Raw genomic sequence first — 19,879 nt, forward strand, 5'->3', positions numbered from 1 at the left:
GATCTGAGGCAACATCAAACCAAACCGAAGCCACGTTAAAAACCAAACGCAGGAAAAATAGAAGTTGGCTTAGCAAACTGCAAACCTCCCCACCGCAAACTCCCCACTGCAAACCTCCCCACTGCAAACCCTCCCCACTGCAAACCCTCCCCACTGCAAACCCTCCCCACTGCAAACCTCCCACTGCAAACCTCCCCACTGCAAACCTCCCCACTGCAAAAACACTTCATGGCACATAGAATATAACACATTAAAGATAGATAACTAAAGACACTACACACACTAAAGATACCACCACACACACTAAAGACACTACACACACTAAAGACACTACACACTAAAGATACCACCCCACACACACTAAAGACACTACACACACTAAAGATACCACCACCCACACACTAAAAAGACACTACACACACTAAAGACACTACACACACTAAAGATACCACCCCACACACACTAAAGACACTACACACACTAAAGATACCACCACCCACACACTAAAGACACTACACACTAAAGATACCACCACACACTAAAGATACCCCCCACACACACTAAAGACACTACACACTAAAGATACCACACACACACTAAAGATACCAACACACACACTAAAGATACCACCACACACACTAAAGATACCACCACCCACACACACACTAAAAGATACCACCCACACACACAGACTAAAGATACCACCCACACACACTAAAGATACCACCCACACACACACACTAAAGATACCACCCACACACACTAAAGATACCACCCACACACACTAAAGATACCACCCACACACTAAAGATACCACCCACACACACTAAAGATACCATTTACATTACATTTAAGTCATTTAGCAGACACTCTTATCCAGAGCGACTTACAACCACCCACACACACTAAAGATACCACCCACACACACTAAAGATACCACCCACACACACTAAAGATACCACCCACACACACTAAAGATACCACCCACACACACTAAAGATACCACCCACACACACTAAAGATACCACCCACACACACTAAAGATACCTCCCACACACACAATGACCTGTTGCTGCTGTCCTGGGTCTGTTGCCCTCAAAACAGCTGGAAAAGCAAACATAAAACATCATGATACACATTGTAGGAAATCAACAGACATGGCCAAGGTTAACAACAGACTGAAACTTGAGGTGAGGTTGACATTCATACAGGCAGGCTTATATGAAAACCTCAGCTATGTTCAACCTCAGACCCCGTCCCTCCCCCGCCAGTCCGTCCGTCCTACCCAAACACCCCCACCGGTCCGTCCGTCCTCCCCAACACCCCCCGCTCGTCAGTCCATGTGACTCACCAGTGGGCGTGTGATGTCAGTTCCCTGTGTGGAGGACTTGGTTTTACGGGAGTTGGTCATGCTCAGAGGTAACAGCCCAAACCTGGAGAACAGAGACAGGGTACTGGGTTAAAATAGTTCTGGACATGTAGCCTATAGACAGGGTACTGGGCTATAATACTAATGGACCTGAAGCCTACTCATAAGGCATCTCAAGGTAAAAGTGCTGGTCTAGGATCAGGTCCCCCCTGTCCATGTAATCTAATAGGATCAGTATTCAGTCATAGAGCTGGTCTAGGATCAGGTCCCACCTGTCCATGTAATCTAATAGGACCAGTATTCAGTCATAGAGCTGGTCTAGGATCAGGTCCCCCTGTCCATGTAATCTAATAGGACCAGTATTCAGTCATAGAGCTGGTCTAGGATCAGGTCTCCCTGTCCATGTAATCTAATAGGACCAGTATTCAGTCATAGAACTGGTCTAGGATCAGTTCCCACCTGTCCAGTGATCCAATATCAGAACTCCTATTCAGAGACACTTTTTATTCATGAATATGTCTCCTGGTGTGTGTAGTCACCTGATCTGGGTGCTGGTGTGTGTTGTCACCTGATCTGGGTGCTGGTGTGTGTAGTCACCTGATCTGGGTGCTGGTGTGTGTAGTCACCTGATCTGGGTGCTGGTGTGTGTAGTCACCTGATCTGGGTGCTGGTGTGTGTAGTCACCTGATCTGGGTGCTGGTGTGTGTAGTCACCTGATCTGGGTGCTGGTGTGTGTAGTCACCTGATCTGGGTGCTGGTGTGTGTAGTCACCTGATCTGGGTGCTGGTGTGTGTCCTGGTGTGTGTTGTCACCTGATCTGGGTGCTGGTGTGTGTCCTGGTGTGTGTAGTCACCTGATCTGGGTGCTGGTGTGTGTAGTCACCTGATCTGGGTGCTGGTGTGTGTAGTCACCTGATCTGGGTGCTGGTGTGTGTAGTCACCTGATCTGGGTGCTGGTGTGTGTAGTCACCTGATCTGGGTGCTGGTGTGTGTAGTCACCTGATCTGGGTGCTGGTGTGTGTAGTCACCTGATCTGGGTGCTGGTGTGTGTCCTGGTGTGTGTAGTCACCTGATCTGGGTGCTGGTGTGTGTCCTGGTGTGTGTAGTCACCTGATCTGGGTGCTGGTGTGTGTTGTCACCTGATCTGGGTGCTGGTGTGTGTAGTCACCTGATCTGGGTGCTGGTGTGTGTAGTCACCTGATCTGGGTGCTGGTGTGTGTCCTGGTGTGTGTAGTCACCTGATCTGGGTGCTGGTGTGTGTAGTCACCTGATCTGGGTGCTGGTGTGTGTTGTCACCTGATCTGGGTGCTGGTGTGTGTAGTCACCTGATCTGGGTGCTGGTGTGTGTCCTGGTGTGTGTAGTCACCTGATCTGGGTGCTGGTGTGTGTAGTCACCTGATCTGGGTGCTGGTGTGTGTCCTGGTGTGTGTAGTCACCTGATCTGGGTGCTGGTGTGTGTAGTCACCTGATCTGGGTGCTGGCCAGCGGCAGGATGTTGTAGGGTTCCTGAGAGGCCGCGCTGTTACCACGGGAAACAAACTGCTTCTCTGTCCCCGTCAACAACCCCAACAACACCTGGGGACAGTTAAAGATAATTAAGTCATTAACACAGGGCTTTAGCATATTGCTACATTTCGCCTGTGTGTAACACACATGATTTCCAGTGTTGTGGTTGTAGAGGATGTGAGTTGGTCACTAGACTCCATGATTTCCTGTGTTGTGGTTGTAGAGGATGTGAGTTGATGGTCACTAGACTCCATGATTTCCAGTGTTGTGGTTGTACAGGATGTGAGTTGGTCACTAGACTCCATGATTTCCAGTGTTGTGGTTTTAGAGGATGTGAGTTGATGGTCACTAGACTCCATGATTTCCAGTGTTGTGGTTGTAGAGGATGTGAGTTGATGGTCACTAGACTCCATGATTTCCAGTGTTGTGGTTGTAGAGGATGTGAGTTGATGGTCACTAGACTCCATGATTTCCAGTGTTGTGGTTGTAGAGGATGTGAGTTGATGGTCACTAGACTCCATGATTTCCGGTGTTGTGGTTGTAGAGGATGTGAGTTGATGGTCACTAGACTCCATGATTTCCAGTGTTGTGGTTGTACAGGATGTGAGTTGATGGTCACTAGACTCCGTGATTTCCAGTGTTGTGGTTGTAGAGGATGTGAGTTGATGGTCACTAGACTCCATGATTTCCTGTGTTGTGGTTTTACAGGATGTGAGGAGGGTTGTACAGGATGTGAGGAGGGTTGTACTGATCCGTAGCGGCTGTGATCCGTAACACTGATCTGTAGCGGCTGTGATCTGTAACACTGTGATCTGTAACACTGTGATCTGTAGCGGCTGTGATCTGTAACACTGTGATCTGTAGCAGCTGTGATCTGTAGCAGCTGTGATCTGTAACACTGTGATCTGTAACACTGATCTGTAGCGGCTGTGATCTGTAACGGCTGTGATCTGTAGCGGCTGTGATCTGTAACACTGTGATCTGTAACACTGTGATCTGTAACACTGATCTGTAACACTGTGATCTGTAGCGGCTGTGATCTGTAACACTGATCTGTAACACTGATCTGTAACACTGTGATCTGTAACACTGTGATCTGTAGCGGCTGTGATCTGTAACACTGTGATCTGTAACACTGTGATCTGTAGCGGCTGTGATCTGTAACACTGATCTGTAACACTGTGATCTGTAGCGGCTGTGATCTGTAACACTGTGATCTGTAACGGCTGTGATCTGTAACGGCTGTGATCTGTAGCGGCTGTGATCTGTAGCGGCTGTGATCTGTAACACTGATCTGTACCGGCTGTGATCTGTAACCCTGTGATCTGTAACGGCTGTGATCTGTAGCGGCTGTGATCTGTAACACTGTGATCTGTAACACTGTGATCTGTACCGGCTGTGGTCTGTAACCCTGTGATCTGTAACGGCTGTGATCTGTAGCGGCTGTGATCTGTAGCGGCTGTGATCTGTAACCCTGTGATCTGTAACGGCTGTGATCTGTAGCGGCTGTGATCTGTAGCGGCTGTGATCTGTAACCCTGTGATCTGTAACGGCTGTGATCTGTAGCGGCTGTGATCTGTAACGGCTGTGATCTGTAACGGCTGTGATCTGTAACACTGTGATCTGTAACCCTGTGATCTGTAACGGCTGTGATCTGTAGCGGCTGTGATCTGTAACACTGATCTGTAACACTGATCTGTAACACTGTGATCTGTAACACTGTGATCTGTAACACTGTGATCTGTAACACTGTGATCTGTAACACTGTGATCTGTAACACTGTGATCTGTAACGCTGTGATCTGTAGCGGCTGTGATCTGTAACACTGTGATCTGTAGCGGCTGTGATCTGTAGCGGCTGTGATCTGTAACACTGTGATCTGTAACACTGTGATCTGTAACACTGTGATCTGTAACACTGTGATCTGTAACACTGTGATCTGTAACACTGTGATCTGTAACACTGTGATCTGTAACACTGTGATCTGTAACACTGTGATCTGTAACACTGTGATCTGTAACACTGTGATCCGTAACACTGTGATCTGTAACACTGTGATCTGTAACACTGTGATCTGTAACACTGTGATCTGTAACACTGTGATCTGTAACACTGTGATCTGTAACACTGTGATCTGTAACACTGTGATCTGTAACACTGTGATCTGTAACACTGTGATCTGTAACACTGTGATCTGTAACACTGATCTGTAACACTGTGATCTGTAACACTGTGATCTGTAACACTGTGATCTGTAACACTGTGATCTGTAACACTGTGATCTGTAACACTGTGATCTGTAACACTGTGATCTGTAGCGGCTGTGAAATCCTACGAGCCTCTCAGCCGGTGTTTACAGAACATTTGGTGCTGTGTCATTATGATATAACAGCCTTCTCAGAGAAGAGGCCGAAGTTGGACATTTTCTCCGTTACTATCAACAATTTCTCTCTTCTTTTTTTGTTTTGTTTTGTTGACCTGGAAATTCCCTTTTAAATGTTATGACAACATTATCGCAAAGTTAGCACAACAACCTTAACGCAACCAAAAACACCACAATCGTACAATATAAACACACCACATAAATGATCACAACGTCAATACAACATCTGAATCCCGAACAGCACCTCAGAGAAATACAAATTGTAACCAAAGTTACTGAACGATCAATACACAGTGGATAAATCAGGGTAACCCAGGATAACCCAGAATAAATCAGGGTAACCCAGGATAACCCAGAATAACCCAGGGTAACCCAGGATAACCCAGAGTAACCCAGGGTAACCCAGGATAACACAGGTAACACAGGATAAATCAGGGTAACCCAGAATAACCCAGAGTAACCCAGAGTAACCCAGAATAACCCAGGATAACACAGGGTAACCCAGAATAACACAGGATAACCCAGAATAACCCAGAATAACACAGGGTAACCCAGGGTAACACAGGTAACACAGGATAAATCAGGGTAACCCAGAATAACCCAGGGTAACCCAGGGTAACCCAGAATAACCCAGGGTAACCCAGAATAACCCAGGGTAACCCAGGGTAACACAGAATAACCCAGGGTAACCCAGAATAACCCAGGGTAACCCAGAATAACCCAGAATAACGCAGGGTAACCCAGGATAACACAGGGTAACCCAGAATAACACAGGGTAACCCAGAATAACCCAGGATAACCCAGAATAACCCAGAATAACACAGGGTAACCCAGAATAACACAGGGTAACCCAGAATAACACAGGATAACCGGGATAACCCAGGGTAACCCAGAATAACACAGGGTAACCCAGAATAACCCAGGATAACCCTACTCTACACTGACTATCATGATTTATTTTAGTCTCCAATCATGTTAGTAGTGTCAGGGGGCGGGGCTATTCATACCGAACTCCTCTGTGATAGGCGGTTGAGGTTGCTGTTGAATGGCGGCATGAACACATCCAGGTCAAAGGGATCAATGTAGCTCTCCAGCGAATCACACACCTGCTGGACCCTGTAACACACAGAGACCAGGATGTTACTGAACCCTGTAACATACAGAGAGACCAGGATGTTACTGAATCCTGTAACACACAGAGAGACCAGGATGTTACTGAACCCTGTAACATACAGAGAGACCAGGATGTTACTGAATCCTGTAACACACAGAGACCAGGATGTTACTGAACCCTGTAACACACAGAGACCAGGATGTTACTGAACCCTGTAACATACAGAGAGACCAGGATGTTACTGAACCCTGTAACATACAGAGAGACCAGGATGTTACTGAACCCTGTAACATACAGAGAGACCAGGATGTTACTGAACCCTGTAACATACAGAGAGACCAGGATGTTACTGAACCCTGTAACATACAGAGAGACCAGGATGTTACTGAACCCTGTAACATACAGAGACCAGGATGTTACTAAACCCTGTAACATACAGAGAGACCAGGATGTTACTAAACCCTGTAACATACAGAGAGACCAGGATGTTACTGAACCCTGTAACATACAGAGAGACCAGGATGTTACTAAACCCTGTAACATACAGAGAGACCAGGATGTTACTAAACCCTGTAACATACAGAGAGACCAGGATGTTACTGAACCCTGTAACACACAGAGACCAGGATGTTACTGAACCCTGTAACATACAGAGAGACCAGGATGTTACTGAACCCTGTAACATACAGAGAGACCAGGATGTTACTGAATCCTGTAACACACAGAGAGACCAGGATGTTACTGAACCCTGTAACATACAGAGAGACCAGGATGTTACTGAACCCTGTAACACACAGAGACCAGGATGTTACTGAACCCTGTAACATACAGAGACCAGGATGTTACTGAACCCTGTAACATACAGAGAGACCAGGATGTTACTGAACCCTGTAACATACAGAGAGACCAGGATGTTACTGAACCCTGTAACACACAGAGAGACCAGGATGTTACTGAACCCTGTAACACACAGAGAGACCAGGATGTTACTGAACCCTGTAACATACAGAGACCAGGATGTTACTAAACCCTGTAACATACAGAGAGACCAGGATGTTACTAAACCCTGTAACATACAGAGAGACCAGGATGTTACTGAACCCTGTAACATACAGAGACCAGGATGTTACTGAACCCTGTAACATACAGAGACCAGGATGTTACTGAACCCTGTAACACACAGAGACCAGGATGTTACTGAACCCTGTAACACACAGAGAGACCAGGATGTTACTGAACCCTGTAACACACAGAGAGACCAGGATGTTACTGAACCCTGTAACACACAGAGAGACCAGGATGTTACTGAACCCTGCCCAACACACAGAGAGACCCGGATGTGACTGAACCCTGTAACATACAGAGACCAGGATGTTACTGAACCCTGTAACATACAGAGAGACCAGGATGTGACTGAACCCTGTAATATACAGAGACCAGGATGTTACTGAACCCTGTAACATACAGAGAGACCAGGATGTTACTGAACCCTGTAACACACAGAGACCAGGATGTTACTGAACCCTGTAACACACAGAGACCAGGATGTTACTGAACCCTGTAACATTACAGAGACCAGGATGTTACTAAACCCTGTAACATACAGAGAGACCAGGATGTTACTGAACCCTGTAACACACAGAGACCAGGATGTTACTGAACCCTGTAACATACACAGAGACCAGGATGTTACTAAACCCTGTAACATACAGAGAGACCAGGATGTTACTGAACCCTGTAACATACAGAGAGACCAGGATGTTACTGAACCCTGTAACACACAGAGAGACCAGGATGTTACTGAACCCTGTAACACACAGAGAGACCAGGATGTTACTGAACCCTGTAACATACAGAGACCAGGATGTTACTAAACCCTGTAACATACAGAGAGACCAGGATGTTACTAAACCCTGTAACATACAGAGAGACCAGGATGTTACTGAACCCTGTAAACATACAGAGAGACCAGGATGTTACTAAACCCTGTAACATACAGAGAGACCAGGATGTTACTGAACCCTGTAACATACAGAGAGACCAGGATGTTACTGAACCCTGTAACATAGAGAGAGACTAGGATGTTACTGAACCCTGTAACATACAGAGACCAGGATGTTACTGAACCCTGTAACACACAGAGACCAGGATGTTACTGAACCCTGTAACACAGAGAGACCAGGATGTTACTGAACCCTGTAACATACAGAGAGACCAGGATGTTACTGAACCCTGTAACACACAGAGAGACCAGGATGTTACTGAACCCTGTAACACACAGAGAGACCAGGATGTTACTGAACCCTGTAACACACAGAGACCAGGATGTTACTGAACCCTGTAACACACAGAGAGACCAGGATGTTACTGAACCCTGTAACACACAGAGACCAGGATGTTACTGAACCCTGTAACATACAGAGACCAGGATGTTACTGAACCCTGTAACATACAGAGACCAGGATGTTACTGAACCCTGTAACACACAGAGACCAGGATGTTACTGAACCCTGTAACATACACAGAGACCAGGATGTTACTAAACCCTGTAACATACAGAGAGACCAGGATGTTACTGAACATACACCAGGATGTTACTGAACCCTGTAACATACAGAGAGACCAGGATGTTACTGAACCCTGTAACATACAGAGAGACCAGGATGTTACTGAACCCTGTAACACACAGAGACCAGGATGTTACTGAACCCTGTAACATACAGAGACCAGGATGTTACTGAACCCTGTAACATACAGAGACCAGGATGTTACTGAACCCTGTAACACACAGAGACCAGGATTTTACTGAACCCTGTAAAATACAGAGAGACCAGGATGTTACTGAACCCTGTAACATACAGAGAGACCAGGATGTTACTGAACCCTGTAACACACAGAGAGACCAGGATGTTACTGAACCCTGTAACACAGAGAGACCAGTATGTTACTAAACCCTGTAAACACAGAGAGACCAGGATGTTACTGAACCCTGTAACATACAGAGAGACCAGGATGTTACTGAATCCCGTAACATACAGAGAGACCAGGATGTTACTGAACCCTGTAACACACAGAGAGACCAGGATGTTACTGAACCCTGTAACAACATACAGAGAGACCAGGATGTTACTGAACCCTGTAACACACAGAGTCAGGATGTTACTGAACCCTGTAACACACAGAGAGACCAGGATGTTACTGAACCCTGTAACACACAGAGAGACCAGGATGTTACTGAACCCTGTAACATACAGAGACCAGGATGTTACTGAACCCTGTAACATAGAGAGAGACCAGGATGTTACTGAACCCTGTAACACACAGAGACCAGGATGTTACTGAACCCTGTAACACACAGAGACCAGGATGTTACTGAACCCTGTAACATACAGAGACCAGGATGTTACTGAACCCTGTAACACACAGAGATACCAGGATGTTACTGAACCCTGTAACACACAGAGACCAGGATGTTACTGAACCCTGTAACACACAGAGAGACCAGGATGTTACTGAACCCTGTAACACACAGAGAGACCAGGATGTTACTGAACCCTGTAACACACAGAGAGACCAGGATGTTACTGAACCCTGTAACATACAGAGAGACCAGGATGTTACTGAATCCCGTAACATACAGAGACCAGGATGTTACTGAACCCTGTAACACACAGAGAGACCAGGATGTTACTGAACCCTGTAACATACAGAGAGACCAGGATGTTACTGAACCCTGTAACACACAGAGTCCAGGATGTTACTGAACCCTGTAACACACAGAGAGACCAGGATGTTACTGAACCCTGTAACACACAGAGACCAGGATGTTACTGAACCCTGTAACATACAGAGACCAGGATGTTACTGAACCCTGTAACATACAGAGACCAGGATGTTACTGAACCCTGTAACATACAGAGACCAGGATGTTACTGAACCCTGTAACACACAGAGACCAGGATGTTACTGAACCCTGTAACATACAGAGACCAGGATGTTACTGAACCCTGTAACACACAGAGAGACCAGGATGTTACTGAACCCTGTAACATACAGAGACCAGGATGTTACTGAACCCTGTAACATACAGAGACCAGGATGTTACTGAACCCTGTAACATACAGAGAGACCAGGATGTTACTGAACCCTGTAACACACAGAGAGACCAGGATGTTACTGAACCCTGTAACACACAGAGACCAGGATGTTACTGAACCCTGTAACATACAGAGACCAGGATGTTACTGAACCCTGTAACACACAGAGAGACCAGGATGTTACTGAACCCTGTAACATAGAGAGAGACCAGGATGTTACTGAACCCTGTAACATACAGAGACCAGGATGTTACTGAACCCTGTAACATAGAGAGAGACCAGGATGTTACTGAACCCTGTAACATAGAGAGAGACCAGGATGTTACTGAACCCTGTAACATACAGAGAGACCAGGATGTTACTGAACCCTGTAACATACAGAGACCAGGATGTTACTGAACCCTGTAACATACAGAGAGACCAGGATGTTACTGAACCCTGTAACATACAGAGACCAGGATGTTACTGAACCCTGTAACATACAGAGACCAGGATGTTACTGAACCCTGTAACATACAGAGACCAGGATGTTACTGAACCCTGTAACATACAGAGACCAGGATGTTACTGAACCCTGTAACATACAGAGACCAGGATGTTACTGAACCCTGTAACATACAGAGAGACCAGGATGTTACTGAACCCTGTAACATACAGAGAGACCAGGATGTTACTGAACCCTGTAACATACAGAGAGACCAGGATGTTACTGAACCCTGTAACATAGAGAGAGACCAAGATGTTACTGAACCCTGTAACACACAGAGACCAGGATGTTACTGAACCCTGCCAACACAGAGAGACCAGGATGTTACTGAACCCTGTAACATACAGAGACCAGGATGTTACTGAACCCTGTAACACACAGAGAGACCAGGATGTTACTGAACCCTGTAACATACAGAGAGACCAGGATGTTACTGAACCCTGTAACATAGAGAGAGACCAGGATGTTACTGAACCCTGTAACACACAGAGACCAGGATGTTACTGAACCCTGTAACATACAGAGAGACCAGGTGTGTGTGTGTGTACCTGGGGTCTTGTTGAGAGCGGAAGCCCCTGCCATCCTCTAGTTTGGTACCCAGGGTAGCAGCGAGATATCTCAGGTCAAATAACAGCTGTAGAGACCGGTTCTGAGTCATAGGGAACAGACAGTCCTGGAGAGAGAGAGAGAGAGGGGGGATGTTCATCTCTTCAGGATGACAACTCATTTCATTGTCCAGGTGTGCTCTATGATTACAGTGTCAGCCCTGTGTGTTACCTTGTCCTGCGCTGTGTGTGTGTGTTACCTTGTCCTGCGCTGTGTGTGTGTGTTACCTTGTCCTGCGCTGTGTGTGTGTGTGTTACCTTGTCCTGCGCTGTGTGTGTGTTACCTTGTCCTGCGCTGTGTGTGTGTGTGTTACCTTGTCCTGCGCTGTGTGTGTGTTACCTTGTCCTGCGCTGTGTGTGTGTGTGTTACCTTGTCCTGCGCTGTGTGTGTGTGTTACCTTGTCCTGCGCTGTGTGTGTGTGTTACCTTGTCCTGCGCTGTGTGTGTGTGTGTTACCTTGTCCTGCGCTGTGTGTGTGTGTGTTACCTTGTCCTGCGCTGTGTGTGTGTGTGTTACCTTGTCCTGCGCTGTGTGTGTGTGTGTTACCTTGTCCTGCGCTGTGTGTGTGTGTGTTACCTTGTCCTGCGCTGTGTGTGTGTGTTACCTTGTCCTGCGCTGTGTGTGTGTGTGTTACCTTGTCCTGCGCTGTGTGTGTGTGTGTTACCTTGTCCTGCGCTGTGTGTGTGTTACCTTGTCCTGCGCTGTGTGTGTGTTACCTTGTCCTGCGCTGTGTGTGTGTTACCTTGTCCTGCGCTGTGTGTGTGTTACCTTGTCCTGCGCTGTGTGTGTGTTACCTTGTCCTGCGCTGTGTGTATGAGGTTCTGGTACTGGTGCAGCACCAGGTCCATACAGCCTTGTAGTAATTCCTGTAGGGTGGGGCGGGGCACAGCATGACCCCCTACACCATTCACCTCCAGACACAGGTGGAACAGCAGAGACTGGACAAACCACGACGGCTATGGAGGGGGGGGGAGAGGGAGGGGGAGAGAGGAGGGAGGGGGAGAGGAGGGGGGGAGACAGAGACACAGAGAGAGATAATATTGCAGCATCTCAGTGTTAATTTTCTATTTGAAAATCCTTTCTCCTCTCTGTGAGACACTACTGGTCAGGTCCTGCTGAGCTGAGCGATGATGTCATAACATCACTCTTACCTGGACGGGAAGTCTGATCTTGGAGGTGACGCTGCTCCCTGACTCCGCCTCTTCCTGGATCTCTAGCTCCTCCCAGTTGGTGGCGTTTGCTAGGATAGCCCCGGCAGACTCTGCGTGCAGCGAGGTCGCAAACCGACCCACCAGCGCCTGGGGGGGAAGAGAGAGACCAGGGGGTAAGGTAATAAAAGACATGACAACAAAGGAAGGATGGCTCGGCCTAAACTGACTGGGTTGTGATTTCATTTCAAACTGATTGTTGGAAGTTTGTCTGACATTCTTAGACAACAAAACTCTGTTTGTATCAAAGCCTCCCAGAGAGCTGGTCTAGGATCAGGTCCCCCTGTCCATGTAATCTAATAGGACCAGTATTCAGTCATAGAGCTGGTCTAGGATCAGGTCCCCCTGTCCATGTAATCTAATAGGACCAGTATTCAGTCATAGAGCTGGTCTAGGATCAGGTCCCCCTGTCCATGTAATCTAATAGGACCAGTATTCAGTCATAGAGCTGGTCTAGGATCAGGTCCCCCTGTCCATGTAATCTAATAGGACCAGTATTCAGTCATAGAGCTGGTCTAGGATCAGGTCCCCCCTGTCCATGTAATCTAATAGGACCAGTATTCAGTCATAGAGCTGGTCTAGGATCAGGTCCCCCTGTCCATGTAATCTAATAGGACCAGTATTCAGTCATAGAGCTGGTCTAGGATCAGGTCCCCCTGTCCATGTAATCTAATAGGACCAGTATACAGTCAGAGCTGGTCTAGGATCAGGTCCCCCTGTCCATGTAATCTAATAGGACCAGTATTCAGTCATAGAGCTGGTCTAGGATCAGGTCCCCCCTGTCCATGTAATCTAATAGGACCAGTATTCAGTCATAGAGCTGGTCTAGGATCAGGTCCCCCCTGTCCATGTAATCTAATAGGACCAGTATTCAGTCATAGAGCTGGTCTAGGATCAGGTCCCCCTGTCCATGTAATCTAATAGGACCAGTATTCAGTCATAGAGCTGGTCTAGGATCAGGTCCCCCTGTCCATGTAATCTAATAGGACCAGTATTCAGTCATAGAGCTGATCTAGGATCAGGTCCCCCTGTCCATGTAATCTAATAGGACCAGTATTCAGTCATAGAGCTGGTCTAGGATCAGGTCCCCCTGTCCATGTAATCTAATAGGACCAGTATTCAGTCATAGAGCTGGTCTAGGATCAGGTCCCCCTGTCCATGTAATCTAATAGGACCAGTATTCAGTCATAGAGCTGGTCTAGGATCAGGTCCCCCCCCTGTCCATGTAATCTAATAGGACCAGTATTCAGTCATAGAGCTGGTCTAGGATCAGGTCCCCTGTCCATGTAATCTAATAGGACCAGTATACAGTCAGAGCTGGTCTAGGATCAGGTCCCCCTGTCCATGTAATCTAATAGGACCAGTATTCAGTCATAGAGCTGGTCTAGGATCAGGTCCCCCTGTCCATGTAATCTAATAGGACCAGTATTCAGTCATAGAGCTGGTCTAGGATCAGGTCCCACCTGCCCATGTAATCTAAAAGGACCAATATTCAGTCATAGAGCTGGTCTAGGATCAGGTCCCACCTGCCCATGTAATCTAAAAGGACCAGTATTCAGTCATAGAGCTGGTCTAGGATCAGGTCCCCCTGTCCATGTAATCTAATAGGACCAGTATTCAGTCATAGAGCTGGTCTAGGATCAGGTCCCCCTGTCCATGTAATCTAATAGGACCAGTATACAGTCAGAGCTGGTCTAGGATCAGGTCCCCCTGTCCATGTAATCTAATAGGAACAGTATTCAGTCATAGGGCTGGTCTAGGATCAGGTCCCCCCTGTCCATGTAATCTAAAAGGACCAGTATTCAGTCACAGAGCTGGTCTAGGATCAGGTCCCCCCTGTCCATGTAATCTAATAGGACCAGTATTCAGTCATAGAGCTGGTCTAGGATCAGGTCCCCCCTGTCCATGTAATCTAATAGGACCAGTATTCTCTGAGATGTTTAAACAGCCCCAGAAAATGTCTGACAAACTTTGATTTAGTGGTGAACTATCCCTCCAAGTAACCCCCTCACCTTAGAGAGGGCGGAGCTCCATATCCGATATGCTTCCATACTGACAACCAGAAGCTCCTCTTTCAGACACGCCCACTTGGCCTGGGCGGGGCTAACCTCTGTCGCCTTGGCAGCCGCCTTCCCCAACTTCCTGCTTTGGCGGGGTGTTCCCTTGGTAACAGGGTCAGCTGCAGCACAGCCCTGTTTACCCAGGATGCACTGCCTGAGGTTGGGGCAGAGCTTGCTGAGGGACTGACAGAGGCGGGCCATGAAGAGCACCGAGCTGAGACGGGCTGGGCCGGGGGAGGAGCCAACAGGTGAGGCCGCCTCCAGTTTAGAGCGCACGCAGGTGATGATGTCACGTACGCATGCCAGACAGCGTTCACGTAGGGTCTCCTCTACCGCCACGGCGTCTGTGAACCGGTCGAATGATGAGACGGTACCGGAACCAGAACTGGACCCAGAGCCGAGGCCTATAGTGAAGGAGACGGAGGGGACCTGGGGATCTGTGGATGAAGAGGAGGAGAAGGAAGAGGAGATGGAGGAGGTGGTAGAGGAGGAGGAAAGGGGAGGTAGAGGAAGAGGAGATGGAGGTGGTAGGAGGGTAGAGAGAGAGGTGGAGGAGGTGGTAGAGGAGGAGATGGGGAGGAGGGGGAGAAGAGGAGATGGAGGTGGTAGAAGAGGATGTAGAGAGAGAGGTGGAGGAGGTGGTAGAGGAGGAGATGGAGGAGGTGGTAGAGGGGGAGGAAGTGGAGATGGAGGAGGTGGTAGAGGGGGAGGTAGAGGAGATGGTAGAGGTGGTAGAGGAGGAGGAAGAGGGGAGGTAGAGGAGGTGGAGGTGGTAGAGGGGAGGAAGAGGAGATGGTAGAGGTAGAGAAGATGGTATAGGGGGTGGAGGAGGAGAAGGAGGATGAAGTAGAGGGGAGGAGGTAGAGTGGAGGAAGGAGACGGAGGATAATCTCTGGTCAAAAGGAGTCCACTATAATGAGAAGAGAGTTTGAGATGCAGTTGAGGACAGGTAATCCATCCGTCTATACCTACCTGTGTTATCAGAGGACAGGTAATCCATCTGTCTCCCTACCTGTGTTATCAGAGGACAGGTAATCCATCTGTCTCCCTACCTGTGTTATCAGAGGACAGGTAATCCATCTGTCTCCCTACCTGTGCTATCAGAGGACAGGTAATCCATCTGTCTCCCTACCTGTGTTATCAGAGGACAGGTAATCCACCTGTCTCCCTACCTGTGCTATCAGAGGACAGGTAATCCATCTGTCTCCCTACCTGTGTTATCAGAGGACAGGTAATCCATCTGTCTCCCTACCTGTGCTATCAGAGGACAGGTAATCCATCTGTCTCCCTACCTGTGTTATCAGAGGACAGGTAATCCATCTGTCTCCCTACCTGTGTTATCAGAGGGCAGGTAGTGCTGCAGGTCATCCAGTCTGTCTCTGAGAGCAGCATCCAGTGATGAACAGAAGATCTGGACACAGGGTGTCAGGGCCTGAGTCTTCATGGCCAGGCCGCTCCGGTGCTGTGGCCCCCGTTGGGATACACTGACCCAGGCCGCGTCGCTCAGTAGATCCCCCTGGGCCTCGGACCACAGGAAGGAGGCCACGTCTGCCTCGTAGAGAGCACCTCGGCTAGGGAGAGGAGGGCTGGAGCCCGGTGGACCGGGGCTTGGAGGGGTGGGATGGCCCTCTAGATCTCGAAGGGCAGAGGAGAGGAGCTGTCTGCAGCTGGTGGAGATAGTCTCTGTACCCTCCTGGGTGATCGCCTGGGGGAGAGAATGGAAGAAGAGGGGGAGATGGAGAACGGGAGAATTAAGGGAGCAGAAGATAGAGAGAAGGGGAGAGATAGAAAGGAGGGAGGAAGATGGAAGGCGGGGGGGGGGTAGAAAAGGAGATGAGAGAGTGACAGGAAAGGAGAGAGAGAGAAGGGGAGAGATAGAAAGGAGGGAGGAAGATGGAAGGCAGGGGGGGTAGAAAAGGAGATGAGAGAGTGACAGGAAAGGAGAGAGAGGGAGAGAGAGGGAGAGGAAACAGACAGACACAGTGAGCAGATTAGAACTATTCTGGAGAGGAGAATTAGTTTACTAGATAGCTAGAAGACAGAAGTCAGCTGTAGCTACTAGCTAGTTAAATCAGCAGGTTAAACCTGTTGTCCTGTTTCTAAAAGGTTAGACGACTAGAGAATAATATTAACAACAACAGCTAAACTGTCTGAATGGGAACAGCTCAATGTAATGGAGAGGAGCAGGGTGTATAGAATACACACGACTAGAGAATAATATGAACAACAACAGCTAAACTGTCAGCGCTCCTTTCTATTTTATAACATGGACACAGATTAGTCCTAGATTGAAAAGCCTGGTCAACAGAGATTCTCCATAGAAGGTGCTACTTCCTCCAGGACTAATGTGGTGTACCTCACACTTCCTTCCAAGCGTCCACAATCAAAGCCCGGGGGACGAGGCCTGGGTCTCGTTAATCTAAACCTAGATTAAGACTAGCTTTAATCTGTGTTCTGGAAACAGGACCTGAGTGTAGCTAGTTACCTGCAGGCGTTGGAGGAAGAGCTGCTGTAGGAAGTCCTCCCACAGCGCTAGGGGCGCTCTAACAGCCGCTGGCAGATGAAGCTCCAGTGTTGACTGATGGAGTCGGTGGAGAGGAGGTCCCACACAGCATCTCTGATGGAGGCTAGGCCCTTCAGACTGTTCACATAGACCAGCAGACTGCTGACACCATTACAGATGTCCTCCTTACAGCTGGGAGAAACAAATACAACATGATAACAACCCTAACCAGACTGCCGACTCCGTTACAGCTGGGAGAAACAATACAACATGATAACAACCCTAACCAGACTGCTGACTCTGTTACAGCTGGGAGAAACAATACAACATGATAACAACCCTAACCAGACTGCTGACTCTGTTACAGCTGGGAGAAACAATACAACATGATAACAACCCTAACCAGACTGCTGACTCTGTTACAGCTGGGAGAAACAATACAACATGATAACCCTAACCAGACTGCTGACTCTGTTACAGCTGGGAGAAACAATACAACATGATAACAACCCTAACCAGACTGCCGACTCTGTTACAGCTGGGAGAAACAATACAACATGATAACAACCCTAACCAGACTGCTGACTCTGTTACAGCTGGGAGAAACAATACAACATGATAACAACCCTAACCAGACTGCTGACTCTGTCACAGCTGGGAGAAACAATACAACATGATAACAACCCTAACCAGACTGCTGACTCTGTTACAGCTGGGAGAAACAATACAACATGATAACAACCTAACCAGACTGCTGACTCTGTTACAGCTGGGAGAAACAATACAACATGATAACAACCTAACAGACTGCCGACTCTGTTACAGCTGGGAGAAACAATACAACATGATAACAACCCTAACCAGACTGCCGACTCTGTTACAGCTGGGAGAAACAATACAACATGATAACACCCTAACCAGACTGCTGACTCTGTGCAGCTGGGAGAAACAAATACAACATGATAACAACCTACAGACTGCTGACTCTGTACAGCTGGGAGAAACAATACAACATGATAACAACCTAACCAGACTGCCGACTCTGTTACAGCTGGGAGAAACAATACAACATGATAACAACCTAACCAGACTGCTGACTCTGTACAGCTGGGAGAAACAATACAACATGATAACAACCCTAACCCAGACTGCTGACTCTGTACAGCTGGGAGAAACAATACAACATGATAGCAACCCTACCAGACTGCTGACTCTGTTACAGCTGGGAGAAACAATACAACATGATAACAACCCTAACCAGACTGCCGGCTTCGGTTACAGCTGGGAGAAACAATACAACATGATAACAACCTAACCAGACTGCTGACTCTGTACAGCTGGGAGAAACAATACAACATGATAACAACCCTAACCAGACTGCCGACTCTGTTACAGCTGGGAGAAACAATACAACATGATAGCAACCCTAACCAGACTGCTGACTCTGTTACAGCTGGGAGAAACAATACAACATGATAACAACCTAGCAGACTGCTGACTCTGTTACAGCTGGGAGGAAACAATACAACATGATAACAACCTAACCCAGACTGCTGACTCTGTTACAGCTGGGAGAAACAATACAACATGATAACAACCTAACCAGACTGCTGACTCTGTACAGCTGGGAGAAACAATACAACATGATAACAACCTAACCAGACTGCGACTCTGTTACAGCTGGGAGAAACAATACAACATGATAACAACCTAACCAGACTGCCGACTCTGTTACAGCTGGGAGAAACAATACAACATGATAACAACCCTAACCAGACTGCCGACTCTGTACAGCTGGGAGAAACAATACAACATGATAACAACCTAACCAGACTGCTGACTCTGTTACAGCTGGGAGAAACAATACAACATGATAACAACCTAACCAGACTGCTGACTCTGTTACAGCTGGGAGAAACAATACAACATGATAACAACCCTAACCAGACTGCCGACTCTGTACAGCTGGGAGAAACAATACAACATGATAACAACTAACAGACTGCAGACTCTGTTACAGCTGGGAGAAACAATACAACATGATAACAACCTAACCAGACTGCTGACTCTGTTGTGTACAGCTGGGAGAAACAATACAACATGATAACAACCCTAACCAGACTGCCGACTCGGATTTTAGCTGGGAGAAACAATACAACATGATAACAACCCTAACCAGACTGCTGACTCTGTTACAGCTGGGAGAAACAATACAACATGATAACAACCCTAACCAGACTGCTGACTCTGTTACAGCTGGGAGAAACAATACAACATGATAACAACCCTAACCAGACTGCTTTGATTTGAGTCCTCTTCATTCACAGCATTTCCTTCACTCGGGCAACAAAACATTTACAAAAGTTGCCCAATTAGGGGCAGGGATGGGGACAACTTCTGGTCACGTGCGGGGCTCTAGTTCATAACGGCTGTCAGTCAAAACCCATACAGAGCTGTGAAGCACAGAGCCTGAGCTCTGACGTCATGTATAGCATGTTACTGTACAGACACTGAGCTCTGGCGTCATGTATAGCATGTTACTGTACAG

At 47.6% G+C, this 19,879-nt stretch overlaps 1 protein-coding gene and 1 long non-coding RNA gene across 6 annotated transcripts in view; one reads left to right on the forward strand and one right to left on the reverse strand.

The window, feature by feature from the left end:
- Positions 1 to 821: 821 nt before the first annotated feature.
- Positions 822 to 19,879, reverse strand: part of cog1 (component of oligomeric golgi complex 1) — a 30,304-nt gene continuing 11,246 nt past the window's right edge. Inside the window, 11 exon segments of the mRNA XM_052519836.1 lie at positions 822 to 1,104; positions 1,352 to 1,433; positions 2,834 to 2,943; positions 6,265 to 6,373; positions 11,504 to 11,628; positions 12,355 to 12,516; positions 12,712 to 12,858; positions 14,781 to 15,265; positions 16,161 to 16,533; positions 17,314 to 17,369; positions 17,372 to 17,523. Of these exon segments, the coding sequence (XP_052375796.1) occupies positions 1,096 to 1,104; positions 1,352 to 1,433; positions 2,834 to 2,943; positions 6,265 to 6,373; positions 11,504 to 11,628; positions 12,355 to 12,516; positions 12,712 to 12,858; positions 14,781 to 15,265; positions 16,161 to 16,533; positions 17,314 to 17,369; positions 17,372 to 17,523 (1,810 nt within the window). The 3' untranslated portion in view covers positions 822 to 1,095.
- LOC127930285 (uncharacterized) lies at positions 1,452 to 14,762 on the forward strand. 5 transcript variants are annotated; one of them, XR_008137731.1, is made up of 5 exons: positions 1,452 to 1,697; positions 13,294 to 13,418; positions 13,479 to 13,666; positions 13,729 to 14,041; positions 14,598 to 14,762. It is a non-coding gene; the product is annotated as an uncharacterized LOC127930285 (long non-coding RNA). The 5 variants fall into 5 exon arrangements; XR_008137730.1 differs by lacking the exon at positions 1,452 to 1,697 and adding an exon at positions 14,101 to 14,162 and having other exon boundaries at positions 13,178 to 13,418; XR_008137727.1 differs by lacking the exon at positions 1,452 to 1,697 and having other exon boundaries at positions 13,178 to 13,418.

The sequence above is a fragment of the Oncorhynchus keta genome, chromosome 5 (genome assembly GCF_023373465.1).
Source record: "Oncorhynchus keta strain PuntledgeMale-10-30-2019 chromosome 5, Oket_V2, whole genome shotgun sequence".
Classification (NCBI taxonomy): domain Eukaryota; kingdom Metazoa; phylum Chordata; class Actinopteri; order Salmoniformes; family Salmonidae; genus Oncorhynchus; species Oncorhynchus keta.